We start from the raw sequence: 14,625 nt of genomic DNA, 5'->3' as shown, positions 1-14,625 counted from the left end.
ACTCATGTGTTCATTGTTATATCTGTACGTACAAACCATGGTTCATATATGAATTGTTGAATTAAAGCAGAACGTGTGCATGAGACACTAGTCACTCACTCTGCTGTTTTGCCATATCATGTGCATCTCCAGATCCCCTCACAAAGTTGTCCCCACCATACAAAGCACTGGAAGCAAAACACTTGTAATCAGTGTGGCTCTCTAACATGGCAACACTTTACAATCTGTGATGAGACAACTCATGGTGTTATAGTCAGCAACATATTGTGTGTCAATGCTTCTAAAATGAAGTACAGTTGCCTCATGTGAAACACATATTACAGCATACTCATAGGATCAGATAATTAGTGTGTACTTCAATATATTATAAATAGGTTCAAAAAGAAGTTCTTGAAACTTAAATTACTGTATATCGCCGTCTATAAAGCTACCCCACGTATAAGGCGACTCCCCTGTACAAGCCTTCAAAATCAATGCCAATTTATATACCCCCTCTATAAAGTGAATGAATGAAGCACATCACCATACACAATCCCTACATTTGCAATATAACACATGTTTGTCTTCCGCAGAAAAAAAATAAATCGTATACCTTCAGCGAAACAAACAGATCATAACAATTTAACTTGGTCAATACAAATCTGAAATTTGAGATAAAACATCACTAGACATGATGTGTGTATCGTCTCATAAACTAAGCCAGAAGTAGCAATCAGCTGTGCACATGTTTTTCGGAATCTACCGGTGATTCGGTTAAAAATTATCACATAATATAACTTTAAAGAATTTTGTTTCAATGATCGGAAAAATTGTATCTGAAACTATTATTTTATCAGGAATAATTTATTCCAATATCATGTTATTTTAATTGCCAGGTTTACTAAATATATTTGAAATAAATTAATAACCATTAGCGTAGCACTTTGGTACAGCTGATCGCTATTGCCAGATATTTTTTCGTATGGAACAATTTGACCAATCACAGTCGATGCCCCTGTGCTCGTGATAGTGAAAACTTTATGATGACATGCAATAGTCAAACTACAACAAATATGACTTTCAGCGAGTCAATGTATGGCATTTATGCTATATATATCCATTCTCTATCACAGGCGTCAATAGCGGTAATCTGACCATGGTTGCTGTAAATAATGGTGAGTTGTGCGATCTTTTTATAACCAGACAATGTAATTACATGATTAGTGTACATACTTCAGTACAGATTTGTTGACATGGTATTTCTGGTGTTACATGCTCACAGTAATGTCTTTGTGTTGAGAAAAAACGAAAAACTTGCATTATACAGTAGTACGGTAGTAAAATCTAAGTATTTTTCAACATTTGTATACTTATCCTGCATTACTTCTTAATGCATTAATCTCCCCTATGGTTGGGTACAATTGGTGAATGCAACTTTTGCTTAAATTTCAGATTTATGCTTGCTCTTTGGACTGGTTGTAGTGGCAAGAAGTCGCTAAAGGACCCTCACCCCTTGTGCCTGTACTGATTTGTGCTCAGCGGGAAGAAGGGTCAGAATTTTACAAAGAGTTTTACCAAGAATCTGCAGGTTTCCAGGAAGCATCTCAGTCAACAGACTCTACGACACATTAGGAATTTGAACTTGCAGGATGCTGTTTTACCAGAGATGCCTGCCATTACGCCCCAGCGATCACTAATTGTACCCAACCATAGGGTAGATTGATGCATTCAGGTGTAATGCAGGATAAGTAAAAAAATTTTTACAAACCTGTAGAGGTTATGAATTCTCTGATGAAATCCTCCTTGGGGCACTTATTGCATTTTCCTGGCTCAAGAAAATCTAAATGACATAGTTGTAACCATTTTCCTTAATAAAAAATGTTACCACACAAAAAACTTCGTTTTTGTATGATATACGACCACCCTTACGTGGCCTCACCCTGCACGGCGCATCACGCCAGGGGAAGCAACTCTCACCCAAATCACTTAATTTGTATTTCTTGAGCAAGGAAAATGCAATAAGTGCCCCAAGGAGGATTTAATCTGAAAGAGAATTATTAATTTTTTTACGGATAGTGAAATAATACCATCCCCTGGTTTTTTTGCCCTGCTTACATTTTTTTGTACCAACCTCTTACAACGGTATCTTTTCAACATTGTACAAGACAGATGCTTCATTTGCTTTATAAATATTCAGTAACTGACAATTTTATGTACAATATGACTTGAACATAACAAACAGTTGATAAAAGGGCTCTCCGCTTCAGAAAATCATTTTCAGCAAATAAATACTGGCCAATATGTTAGTGAGTTTTTTTCACCCAGTGGCAGTTGCCATTGTAAGCAGCAACATGTACGTCACAGACTTACTCTAGTCCATCCTTGCCAGCATTGATCTTGTATGGGTTCTCTCTCATGGATCGGGTCTTTGGGTCATAATAGGCTGAATTGGGGTCCAAGTTGTACAAATACTGCAATGAGACAAGTAAATACTCAGCATAACCTCACTGGGGAGGAAAAAGCAGTGGTTGACAGCGTGAGATATAGCATAGCTTCAGTAATATGTCCACATTCCAAATCTGTCAGACCACAATACCCCGTACAATTATAAGTCTACACTGAAGTATGAGTCAAGGGCAGTGCCTAGACTGAGGTCGACTAGAGCCATCGTCCAATCCAAAGACTATGCCAAACCGACATTATGTTCTACTGATATGCAATTCCTTCTCCCTTCGTGACAGCCCCGGTGTACTTCGGGGTACCAGGCAGGGTCTTACCTTGGCCGTGTCCTCTCTGATACGCAAGTTGCGGACTGTGATTCTCTGCTTGGTTTCAAACTTCTGACCTGGCATGTCCATTTCCTCAGCATACTTGTCTTCATTGTCACCCCCGTCCTGCAAGTGGAACAAAATATGTCACAAGGCATGTAAAATACACACAGTGGAATCTGTCTTAACCCTATTTGCATGGTTTAATTCTGGTTTAAACAATAGTCCTGAAGAGACACAAATCTTATTCCTGCAAGAGTTACGTCCCTTGGTATCCCACATGGACATTCAAGATCAAAGACACGTATGATCAATGACTTCTTTCATGAAACACTGGCAAATAGACATCAACAGGATATATACATAATAGAAATGTATATCAATGCAGTGAGGGAGCTCATGAACTTAAGAGTCTAAGACCAAAGTCTGATTCATCAACAATCCCCACCAGACAGTAGTCCAATTCGCTGGTTGCGTCTGTCTAGACTGCTGGAGTGGTCAGTGATGCCTAGTTTGACACATGTGGGTATAACTCTTGACCCCAGAAGTGATAACTCACCGAATGCCTATTGTGTAATTTATATTCTTTGAATGACATTGTTATATACTTGATACAACTGCTGCTCAATAAACTGTGTTTGTGTTTAAATTCAAGTTGGTATTTCTGCTATCCAAAGTGAGACTATCAAGAATAAGACAGCCTCACTGCACACTTTGGACATAAATGCGAAGTTTCATTGAAGACCACAAAGATGGTGGGAGGGAGGGAGGACGAGTTTCCCACTTACTTCTCTGTCATGCATGATGGACTCATCCAGCTTCTGTTCTTTCAGTGTACGTTTGGCCTGAAACACAAAATGGACAGTCAGTGATTCCTTAAATTCAAATGGCCTTCCTTCAGATTATTCCTGAAACATATGAAAGATAATGAACTACATATAAGAAAGTGTCTGTGAACAAAACAACCATCATTGATCTGGTCCTAATGGTAACATTTCACTCATTTATTGGAAATGTTTACAATAAATTGTATATATATCTACTTATCCTATCTCACACTAACATTTCTCCTTCTTCTTTCGTTCCTGGTGTGGAAACATCCTAGAACAAAGTTTCGGGCTTCAAAAAACATTTCGCCTGAACGTATCCCAGGATCACCACCACCTAACACACAGGTCAAACACTGTAATCCTGTGCTGCGACCTTAGATGACATGACATAACCAGCCACATCATTCTCTTTCTTAGAGCAGACAGGCTGGTGTAACTGTGATGAGGGGATGGTCGGGTGTGCATATAGCATGAGAGATAGGATTTATTGTAAAATTTTCAAATTTTTATACTTATCCTATCTCACACTATGCATTTGTCCCACGGTTGGACAGTGGGGTGCAAATACCCTAGCCTGTACAGACTACAACCATGAGACGTACACGAGGAAGCTAATGCTAAATCTCATGATTCTTACAATGTTCAGTGTCGTAAAGACAAAAAATCGTGTATAGGTAAGCACTATAAGAAATGATAAAGAAAACCTTTGTTTTACTAGGACATAACCATCATGATATCGAGTAATACATGACATTGTGCCAAGTGTCTTCACACAGCTTTGAAGTAGGAAGCCTATTCAGACTTGTAACCAAACCGGAAGGGGGCTTGGTGCTACAAGACAGACCCCCTGACCACATATGCTCTGAGACGTGAAGCTGATCAGGTTGGCATCTCTTTCATCCCTTTATCAAAGCTATCAAACAAGCCAGGGGTGAATGAAGCATGCTAGGACGAGAAGAGGAACGATCGACAACACCCATTAGAGGGTCTTCTAACAACTACTGAGACATTAAGTACTCCAGGCAGAGGTGAGCAATTAGAAGACATAAGTCTTTACAGATGAGACTATTTGCCCTCCAATGGGTCCAGGGGCATGAACATCTAGCCTATAGAGCTCCTATAAACCAGAGATGGTGAGTGGGAGTGGTCTCCGATACATTGATTAGCCAACCCAGCTGTTGAAGTAGCTTCTGAGTGAACTCGAGGTGCTTGACGAGAGTTGCTTGATCAGTATGGGCTTGAAAGCAGTTGTCGACGTACGCTTCGAATATAATTCCTCGACAGTGAAGGAATTGGGTAATGGGCTTTGTAATATGGGTGAAAAGCCATGGGGACCATTGAAATTCCAAACAAGAGCACCCTTCCACTGGTAATGAAGGCCTTGGAATATGAATCACAGGTAATGGTGGTGCTTCTAATCAATTGGTGCGTGAAGATAAGCATCCAGGTCAAGGCTTACCATGAAGTTCCCTGGACGGATAAACGTACATAGAAAAGAGGCGGCTTTTCGCGGTACTAAAAGTTGAAAGTCTCCATGTTGAAGATCCTCTCAGTTTGTCGCTGTCTTTCTTCGGAACCAGGAAAATCGGCAAGAAAAACCCAGGGGCCGCGGGACAGGGACCTAGACAATCTATGGCTTGTTTGGAGACCAACGTACCTATGGTTTCTTGCAGAGCTGAAAGTTTACTGGTGGCATAATCCCTCTGCAGAGGCTCAGACATGGTTGGAGGTGTCCTTGAGAACGGGAGCCTGTAGCCTTCTCTAAGGAGCTGTGTGATGAAGGGATTTGCCAAAAGGGTCCAGTTCTCTGCAAAAAATTGCCGGGGTAAATTCAGCTCCTTATGCTGCTGTTGTTCCAGCAAGTGCTGCTGCTGCAGGTTAAGAATCATCAACCGAAATCTGCAGGTGAGTCTCTTTGGTGACGTCCTGGGCAAACTCTTGGACTCTGTTTGCAAATAAGAATGGAGTGGACAAAGGTAGCTGATAGAGGCTCACCTTGAAGTGGTCTTCCCACTGGCAGGATTGTAAAACTCCACGTTGATGCATCAGCATGACTGTGCCCAGATGGTGAGATAACAGATCCATGACTCCCTGGAACTTGACATGTATTAACACAATGGTCCCCCTGATATCTGCTTCTTCTGAAGTCTTGGCGTGTGCAACAGTCATGGCTATCCTCAGTAGCAGTCATAGATAGGAGCGGGAGAGTACGACATACAGTGGTATCCAGGAGGGAGAGATCGAGGTCTTCAGTGATAAACGTGTGGGAAGATGGCTTAGGGTTCAAAGTGTAAATATAAGGGTCAACTTCGGAGGAAGCAGCCCATACTTCTCTTTACGACATATTGCAAAAGCCTAATCCAAGTTCTTAGAAAGGTCAGACTTCACTTGCTTGATCATGGAAGGCGTAGAAGAGTTGGTGCCCACAAAACCATTCATTAAATCTCTGTCCGAGTGACTTCTAGGTCTGTTCAATTTATCTGCATTCCACAGGAGAGCGTCCAACGTGTCGATGTAGTCAAAGCTAAGATGTGAAGTCTGACTTTCTCCAGTGATGTCTGTTTTGGCTTACGTAGTTTCCAACTGATCCAGATCCACGGCAATAAAAAAGAATGTCGCAGGCAGATGAAGCACCATCAGCAGTAGTCTCCCGTGCGGAAAGGTCATCCGTCTCGTGGCTGTAGTCATCACTTACAAGTGAGTGATTCAAATCCGTGGAGGCCAAAATAGTTTGGTCTCAGTGATCCCATGATGTAACCAAGTGTTGACCACTAGGCGAATCCATGCTGGTATTTGTGTCAAGGGATTGTGTCTGCTGAGTACGGTCTGGTGATGGATGACACTGAGGAGACATGCTGCATGACTGTAGATCCTGATGGCGATCCACGGTAGAAGTGCTACTTGAGTGAGTGTGATGTTAATCCCTAAGAAAGAGGTGACGATGTTGCTCCCCATGTTGATCCATAGGCAGCAGGTAGCGATACTGATCCTAAAAGCGATCCATACACGAAGGATGAAGATGTCGATCCTGATCACTAGCTCTCAGAGGTGACTAAGGATAGTTATCCGATTGTGGGTGACGATCCGAAAAAGGAGGATATCGCTATAGATCTGTATGTCGATCTGCATGATGTCCAGAAGACTGATAAGGGTAAAATTTCATGTGTCAATATCGATCAAAGTGTATCAATAACAATCCCAGCTGTGATGTCGAACCCCGTATAGATGAGGGTTGACATGTCCATGTTGATCCTCAGGTGAAAATCGATCTGGATGTCGCTTCTGATCCGATTCAATAGTTAGAGTCCTAGCTTCATGTCAGTGGTAATGCAAGGGATGATGTCGATCCGAAGGTTCGGATCAACCTTGTTTCTCATGGTGACCATGGTGATGCTGGGATGTATTAGGGTGAAATATTTTGTGAAGCTGGTAACTTTGTTCTTGGGTGTTTCCACCCTAGAATCAAGAGAAGTAGGAAAAATGCATAGTGTGAGATAGGATAAGTGTGAAAAATTCTTCATGTAAACATTACACTTCAAACCTCCAGTTAACGCTGTCAGTTCCTATGGCATTTCTGGGCTATACATACACAAAACTCCAATCTGCACAATGATGTATAGATACATGTATTAAAACCAATATACACAAACCTCTTCAATCTTGTCAAACTCTGTGATGAGTTTATTCTGATGTTCCATCAGGTCGGTTCCATTCCAGCGATCCCGTTTGCCATCGTAGTCGTGAGACAGACAGACCTGTATGTACTCGTCAGGAGCTATTTTCTCTCCTGTAAACTTGGCACCAACCTTGCGCGGTCTCTGATAATGGAATCAGATCATCAATTATTTGCAACATTCATTATTAGTTTTCAGGAATGTCCTCATGATTTGGGCTTTGACATCTGTAACAGTGAAAATATGTACATTTGATTTGTGCTCATTCCATGCAAAGCACATAAAATTATTACCCCAGTCAAAGGATCAATGTACACTGAGACTGCATTTCAAACATGGGTTTCAGTGTGTGTCAGGACTGATGCCACAGAAACTCTCAGGAGTTGGCTACTCATCGCTATCCCTGCTTATCTTCACCTAATTTGTGACCTACTGCCAAGTACCATCACAGACAGTATGTTCAAACGCTGTACAGAAACATACCTCCAGACAGTCTTTCTTCTTGTGCGTCATGGCCCCACAGTTCTCGCAAGCTCCCTTTCTAAACTTTGTTGCTACAGGACCCTGAATACCAAAACAATAACAAATTCATAAAATCTAAATATTGTTTATATTTGTATGCTTGTCCTGCATGTTGTAAGAATGTCATTAGTAACCATGGTACCACCTAATTGCAAGGACCAAATGATGTCATGACTTGGCTGGATGTAGATGTCAGATTTAAATAGGAATTCATTGTTTCATGGACAACAGAATAGGGACAAGGACTGAGTCAACTCCTTCTTGACAACTTGATACTTACTGTTGATTGTACTTGGTGGCTTCATGTCTATTTTCCTGTTGTTGGATAGTTGATGGGTGTAGGCTGATGTAGCTCCAATTGTGTATGGTTTTATGACATCTTCCAAGGCCATGTTCCTCAGGTAGTGGTAGGCGGCTCTATTAGAGCAGTTACTGTGTAGAGCTATCGTAGAGGCAACCACGTTGATCTCATGACGATTGTTAGCTCTTGGTGGATCAAGGTTTGTGATCTCATATGCCTGAAGGATGATGGCGCGCAACCATAGGGATAAGGTGTAACAGTTGACTACAGTCGTGAACGTTGGGAGATGGGAATAAACAAACGTTTCCGAGCACTACGCAGTCTTGGAGTGATCGATAAAAACTCACAGTGCGTGTGCAGGGCGCAGTAGGAGTTGCTCCTCATCTTCAGCGCCCACAATCGAGGAGAGAGGTGGGAGTGCAAAGGATCAATTGGTTTGCTGTTGATTGACAGAATGACAAAGCTGTGAGAGGTCCAACTGCAGAAGAAGTTGTTTAAACCAGTTATGTTCCATGTGACCCGGAAGTGGTGACATCACATAAGTGCACATTACTGTTTAATATGTAACATCTGAAGTCTTCATGGGGAGGTAGCACTGCGATGGGAGGGCACTAAGACGAAGTACAGCATCCTGTCAGAAGGAAATCAGGTGTGAAGAATAAGGGAAGACCAGGCCTCAAAGATAGTGTCTGAAAAAAATGGTATCGGAGCAGAGAAACACCCTTCCATAATAGACTTGATGGGGCAGTTGCTATGGAGAGCTATGGTGAATGTGATCGCCCCGATAATGTGAGGGTTGTTGGCCTTTGGGGGCTCCATGCTCATACCAGACACAGGTGATGTCTATGGCATGAATCTCGCTGACCCGTGCCGCTGTAGCCAGAGCCAAAAGAAACACTGTCTTCTTGGTGAGGTCGTAAAATGATGATGAATGTAATGGCTCAAAGGGAGCTACTTGTAGCAACTGTAAAACCACGTTCAGATCCCAGGCTGGAGGTCTGAACTTGGCTTTTTGATCTTCCAGTCAAAACGATTGCAGCAAAGCTTGTAATTATGGGATCTTCGGCATTCTGCGATCTTCCGGAATTGCTAATACCAACTTAATGGCAACCAGGTATGTCGAGATGGTAGCGCCCTTGAGGTGACGTTTGCTGTGTAGGAAGAGTGAAAATTCCGCCAAGAATTGGGGGCGAAGAAGAGGTTGGATCCTGTCGTCTGTCCTAACAGGAGGATTAAAAAAAGTGTCACTTGTTTTCGTAAAGTCCCTGCGTGGAAGATTTCTGGGCCAAAGCCTTGGCCGCCCTTGATGAGTGGCCCTTGGCACCTAAGGCTCTCTGCAAATGTACCACGCATGCAGATAAAAGATGTCGGTGACCGGATAAGGTAACCTGCTGTGTGGGTTAAGCAGAAGATTTGGCCGAACCGGAAGGTCAAGAGCATCGTCCCTGGCGAGATCTCAGAGGTCCACAAACCAACTTCTCGCCGGCCACTAGAGCACAACCAAAATCAGAACTTGGTTCTGAGTCTCCCTGATCTTCTGGAGAACCCTTGGAAGAGTACAGGAGGCAGAAAAGTGTATGCTTTTATTCCTCCCAGGGAACGCTGAGGGCGTTGACCGCCAATGCTTACGGCAATCTGGAATGTGTTGGACGAGGATGTGCAGGTGGAGATGGGCTACCAGTCAGAAGAAGCGCCACAGTGATGTTGTCTGTGGATATCCTCTGTACTGGAGGATGGACTGCCAATGAGTGGTGGCAAGAATGAGAGCTTCCAATTCTAGACTGTTGCTGTGCCAGTGACACTTCTCCTGACCACAGCCCTCAGGTCGTCTGAGCTTCCAGATGAGCTCCCCATCCTTGCTTGGAGGCGTCTACAAACAGATGTAGAGTGGGTTTTAGGAGACACCACTGAATACATTCGACGATGGAGACCAACGGAATTTGGCACCTGATGAAAGGGGAGAGGAACCGCTGGATCGGTCACAGCACGAAGATATCACCTATTAGTCAGGTCCTGCACCGAGGTGAGTAAGCCCAACAGAGGAGTGTCTGGGCTTGTTGAAGAGCTGGGAGTAAGTGGTGAAGGATCTTCTGGTACTTGTAAGAGGTCCTGGTTAGTCAGAAACAGGCCTCCGATAAATTGAAGATAGGACAGGGTGAGTTCCGACTTGGTCTCGTTGACAATCCACCCCAGCTGATGGAAAAGGCGATGGGTAAAATCCCTGTTGCAGATGAGGGTCTCTGAGCTTTGATGGTTCAGGAGACAGTTGTCTATGTAACACTCAAAGTTGATATTCCTACTGACAGGTGCAGTTAGGTGGCCACTGGCTTGGTGATATGTGTGAAAAGCCATGGGGCCATGGAAATGCCAAATGGGAGGACCGCCCAGTGGCAATGGATACAATAGAACCTGAGGAACCGCCTGTCGCTGGGGTGGATGGGCACACGAAGATATGCATCCTGGATGTCGAGAGAGTAAAGTAGAGAGTGAAGGCTTTCGGACAAAGGGGACTGCAGAAGCAACACTGAGATATTGTCAAATAGGGGGGCCGTTCAATCCAAGCACAGGAGGTGAGAATCCAATATTAGTGCCAGTGCGATCCAATATAGCACTCAGTGAACTTCCCTTTACATGCGCACTGCTTTACTGCACATTTCGTGTTAAGGTCATAGCGGCAATAGGAGCTTGTATGCTTGTTGATATTGGGAGGCCTTTTCACAGGTTGATAGTACACAACAGTTTATTTGGTTACATACAAACAAAAACACCACCCACCTGCAGTATAATTTTCAAAAGTCATTGCCTGAGAACCAATTCTTTTATTTTTTGAAGCCTAAAGTAACACTTAAAACACAAACAAGCACATAGGTCATAAAAAGACAGAATTACCAATACAAAGCAAAAGAATTCACAATGCACGAAACAAAAATATGGCCACGTAGTGAATTGAAAATGGCGGATTGGAACAACAGTACGCCCTGAGAGCCACAAACGAGCAAGAATTTATTACAAATTATGTATGGGTAATACCAAAAAGGCACAAACCATAAACAGCAACACAATAACAAGAGAAATAATAAGCAAAGGATGCTGGAAAAACTGCAGAGGCTTTATTCTTATAAACATGTCTGACTCTGTTGAGTGACCAAGCGGTAATGTGACATGACCACTTCTGGGTCACGTGGCCGCTGTGTGAGGGCACTGCCACACAACTGGTCTAAACAACTTCTGCATCTGGACCTCTCGCAGCTTTGTCTTTCTGTCAAAACACAGCAGTAAATGCAATAAGGAGTACTTTTCTAATCATGCTAATACATATATTGAATCAGATTGCAAATGTTTTAATTTTGATAGCACGTTTATAACCATACACCATTGGAGCTACATTAGCCTACACCCATCAACTATCCAACAACAGGAAGATAGACATGAAGCCACCAAGTACAATCAACAGTAAGTATCAAGTTGTCAAGAAGGAGTTGACTCAGTCCTTGTCCCTATCCTGTTGTCCATGAAACAATGAATTCCTATTTAAATCTGACATCTACATCCAGCCAAGTCATGACATCGTTTGGTCCTTGTCCATTCAATGTATCCTATACAATATTTTATTTGCAATTAGGTGGTACCATGGTTACTAATGACATTCTAACAACATCAAACTTGACGTTTAATGTTTACCAATTTCTAACCTTTGAAATCATTCAGGTAACTTTTCTCTTTCAGACATGTACAAAACTACCTTCTTTATGTAGAGTTTTGTGGCAAGTCAGCTGTCAATTAGGGCAGGATAGATATTCACTTGCTAATTTCTATATCATACTTGCTACCTTCTGGTCTTTGGAAGATACCTTGCAGGATATGTAATAAATAATCTATGAAATGTTGCACCCATTAAATTCATCATTACTCAAAACGTGAATGCAGAATCTTGGACACAATATCTACCTCCTTCAACCCTCTCTTGTTCCATTCTTCCTGTATGGAGGAGTCCCCGATGCTCTCTCCCTGTTGCCGTTGATGTCTAAGAGTTGGAGCATTGGCACCAAAGTACCAGGGAGCCTGCATGATGTACTGTGGAATGTGTGGATTGATGTCTCTGAAAAACACATCATTATGATTATTTTAACTACAATACAACAAAAGACACACTAAACAATAAAAATATATGTAGATATCAAGGATATCATGACATGATTTAGACAACAAATCATTTCTCTATTTTAATAAACATAAAAAATGCTATCTGCACCAATTAATTATGTGTCTTTTTCACTTCCATCATGAAGATAATGCCAAATACAACACTAAATATGACAACGAACAGTGACACGATGCAAAAACAGATAATTTGAAATCCAGAGTGCAAACCCCAATCTTAAACATGTTAAATGAACCAACCATACAAGAACAAAAGAATCAGAATTCATAGCACAGACGATCTTGAATGATCACATGTATTATTTTGATGCAAGGTGCATATGGTGAGATGCCTACTTCCCCTCTTCGTCCTGCATGGCAGGAGCTGTACCAGCCTTCCTCATCTCCTCCAGTTCCTTCATCTTCTTCCAGTCCTCTCGTGACTGTTTCTTTGGCTCCCCCTCCACCGACATCTCCGACTTCACCAGTTTCGCCACCACCGATGGTGGGGCATTAACTTGGAACGACATGGTCACACTAATGTGGTATATACTGAAAGGTAATAGTATTAGCAATTATTATCAATCATTACTGGTGAGCATGATGAGTAACCTGAAACCTAAAAGCATATCCTCTTAGCATGCTTAACAATGATGAATTAGCTTTTGTTTTTACATGATATGTAAGAAGCAAGCATCAGTAGTATTCAGTACTGTATAATTATATATATATATATATATAAGGTGCTATCAATCAGAAACGGGGTACAATTTACAATAATCTAACATCATAACATTTGCACATCATGCACATATTAAGACACAAGAAGTAACAATTACAAGCTCAATCATGTTAAAATGATTTGTGTGCATCATGCAAATAATCCTGATAATTGACTACATGGATTAGAATTACCGGTAATAAATATAGTTCATGTAGTTATAAAAATAGTAAGCATTGGTAAATGGACATGTTATTTATTGCCCATTCTTGTCATAGTAACCTATTACTGGTAATAGTCAGAACTAATTTTTTAAGACAGGTATTTGAAATCCTTACGACATGTGGGGTAACCAAAATACATGTAGGCCTTGTTTAATCATGGAAATTGTAGGGTCTACATAACAAAAATGGCATGTCGCAGTGCAGTCTACATACACTTGCTGTGAACATGGTAAACAATTAAGCCAAATAAAATAATGACTGACTATGCTTACTATAGAGAATCATGGTGACCGATCAATTGCTGTATTAGACAACAGTGCTACAGAAAAAAACATTGGCCCCCATGTAACACAGATTCAGTGTTATTTTTACAAATTAGTATAACAAATATTGCCAAAATTTCTGTTCCTTCAATCTGTTAAACACAGATTTCATGTTAAACAAAATAAGGAGACCTGACATTTCATATTTCCACCTGCTACACCACCTCCATTGATAAATTACTGTATCAACTAGAGAATGTACATAACCCGTGAAGATTCCGGGGTAGATTAGGTCTTCAGCAATCCATGCTTGCCGTAAAAGGCGACTATGCTTGTCGTAAAAGGCGACTAACGGGATCGGGTGGTCAGGCTCGCTGACTTGGTTGATGCATGTCCATCTATCCCAATTGCGAGGATTGATGATCATGATAACAATCAGTGGATTGTCTGGTCCAGACTCGATTATTTACCGACCGCCGTCATATAGCTGGAATATTGCAGAGTGCGGCATTAAACAAACCAACAACAACATAACCCGTGGTGTGGGTTTTCGGACGTTCAAGAAAAAATTGTAATTTTCTTGTTAATCACAAGAACAACTGTAAAACATCTCACTTTTAAAAGACGTCTTTATCTTAAAAACAGGTCATCATCTGAGTATTTACAATGTCTGTGTGACACCACACCCCTTGCTATAGCGCGAGTAATCGCGATAACCATGCCGTCCGAAAATGTATGATGTATGAAAACCAATGATCCGACGATACTCATGATCCTGGACCTGGTTTATGTTTTGCATTATAAGTTCTGCTTCGCTAATCACTAAAAGTCAAATTACTACACCTCTTTGAGGATCCTTGGATAACCAACTTAATCCTCTTATGTCAACAATAGGCTTATATGCGAAAAATTGTCTTCACATCGTTTTCCGTGCGATCGAAAGAAAACAAAACCGGAAGTAAACATTGATGGTGCTTCTGACAATGAACAACAGTAATTTTTCAATTTGGAAACAATTCCTTATATCGAAAATGACTTTTTGACTTTCGAATACCATAAATGTCTTAGGAGTTCTAGTCTTTCTAGGTTATTGATATGTCTGTTGGATGAATAAAATTTGTTATTATTTTATTATGGTTGTATGGGGTGAAATGGTACCTACGCTGGTTCCCGGCTCCCTATACGCGTCGTCAACTTGCGCTA

The 14,625-nt window shown here is 41.6% G+C and overlaps 1 protein-coding gene across 1 annotated transcript in view; it reads right to left on the bottom strand.

Moving 5' to 3' along the window:
• The window catches only part of LOC124116589 (pre-mRNA-splicing factor SLU7-like), a 51,701-nt gene extending 37,302 nt beyond the window's left edge, over nucleotides 1-14,399 (bottom strand). The window contains exons 1-9 of the mRNA XM_046477985.2: nucleotides 14,266-14,399; nucleotides 12,572-12,766; nucleotides 12,023-12,173; nucleotides 7,735-7,815; nucleotides 7,228-7,395; nucleotides 3,536-3,592; nucleotides 2,757-2,873; nucleotides 2,350-2,450; nucleotides 100-167 (exon numbers count right to left, since the gene is read on the bottom strand). Of these exons, the coding sequence (XP_046333941.1) occupies nucleotides 100-167; nucleotides 2,350-2,450; nucleotides 2,757-2,873; nucleotides 3,536-3,592; nucleotides 7,228-7,395; nucleotides 7,735-7,815; nucleotides 12,023-12,173; nucleotides 12,572-12,744 (916 nt within the window). The 5' untranslated portion in view covers nucleotides 12,745-12,766; nucleotides 14,266-14,399. The remainder of the gene's footprint in view (nucleotides 1-99; nucleotides 168-2,349; nucleotides 2,451-2,756; nucleotides 2,874-3,535; nucleotides 3,593-7,227; nucleotides 7,396-7,734; nucleotides 7,816-12,022; nucleotides 12,174-12,571; nucleotides 12,767-14,265) is intronic.
• Nucleotides 14,400-14,625: the final 226 nt, after the last annotated feature.

This window comes from Haliotis rufescens, unplaced genomic scaffold (genome assembly GCF_023055435.1).
Source record: "Haliotis rufescens isolate VD_foot unplaced genomic scaffold, xgHalRufe1.0.p SCAF_12, whole genome shotgun sequence".
NCBI classification, from domain to species: domain Eukaryota; kingdom Metazoa; phylum Mollusca; class Gastropoda; order Lepetellida; family Haliotidae; genus Haliotis; species Haliotis rufescens.
Note: the sequence above shows the minus strand (reverse complement) of the source record. Positions and strands in the feature narration are given on the sequence as shown.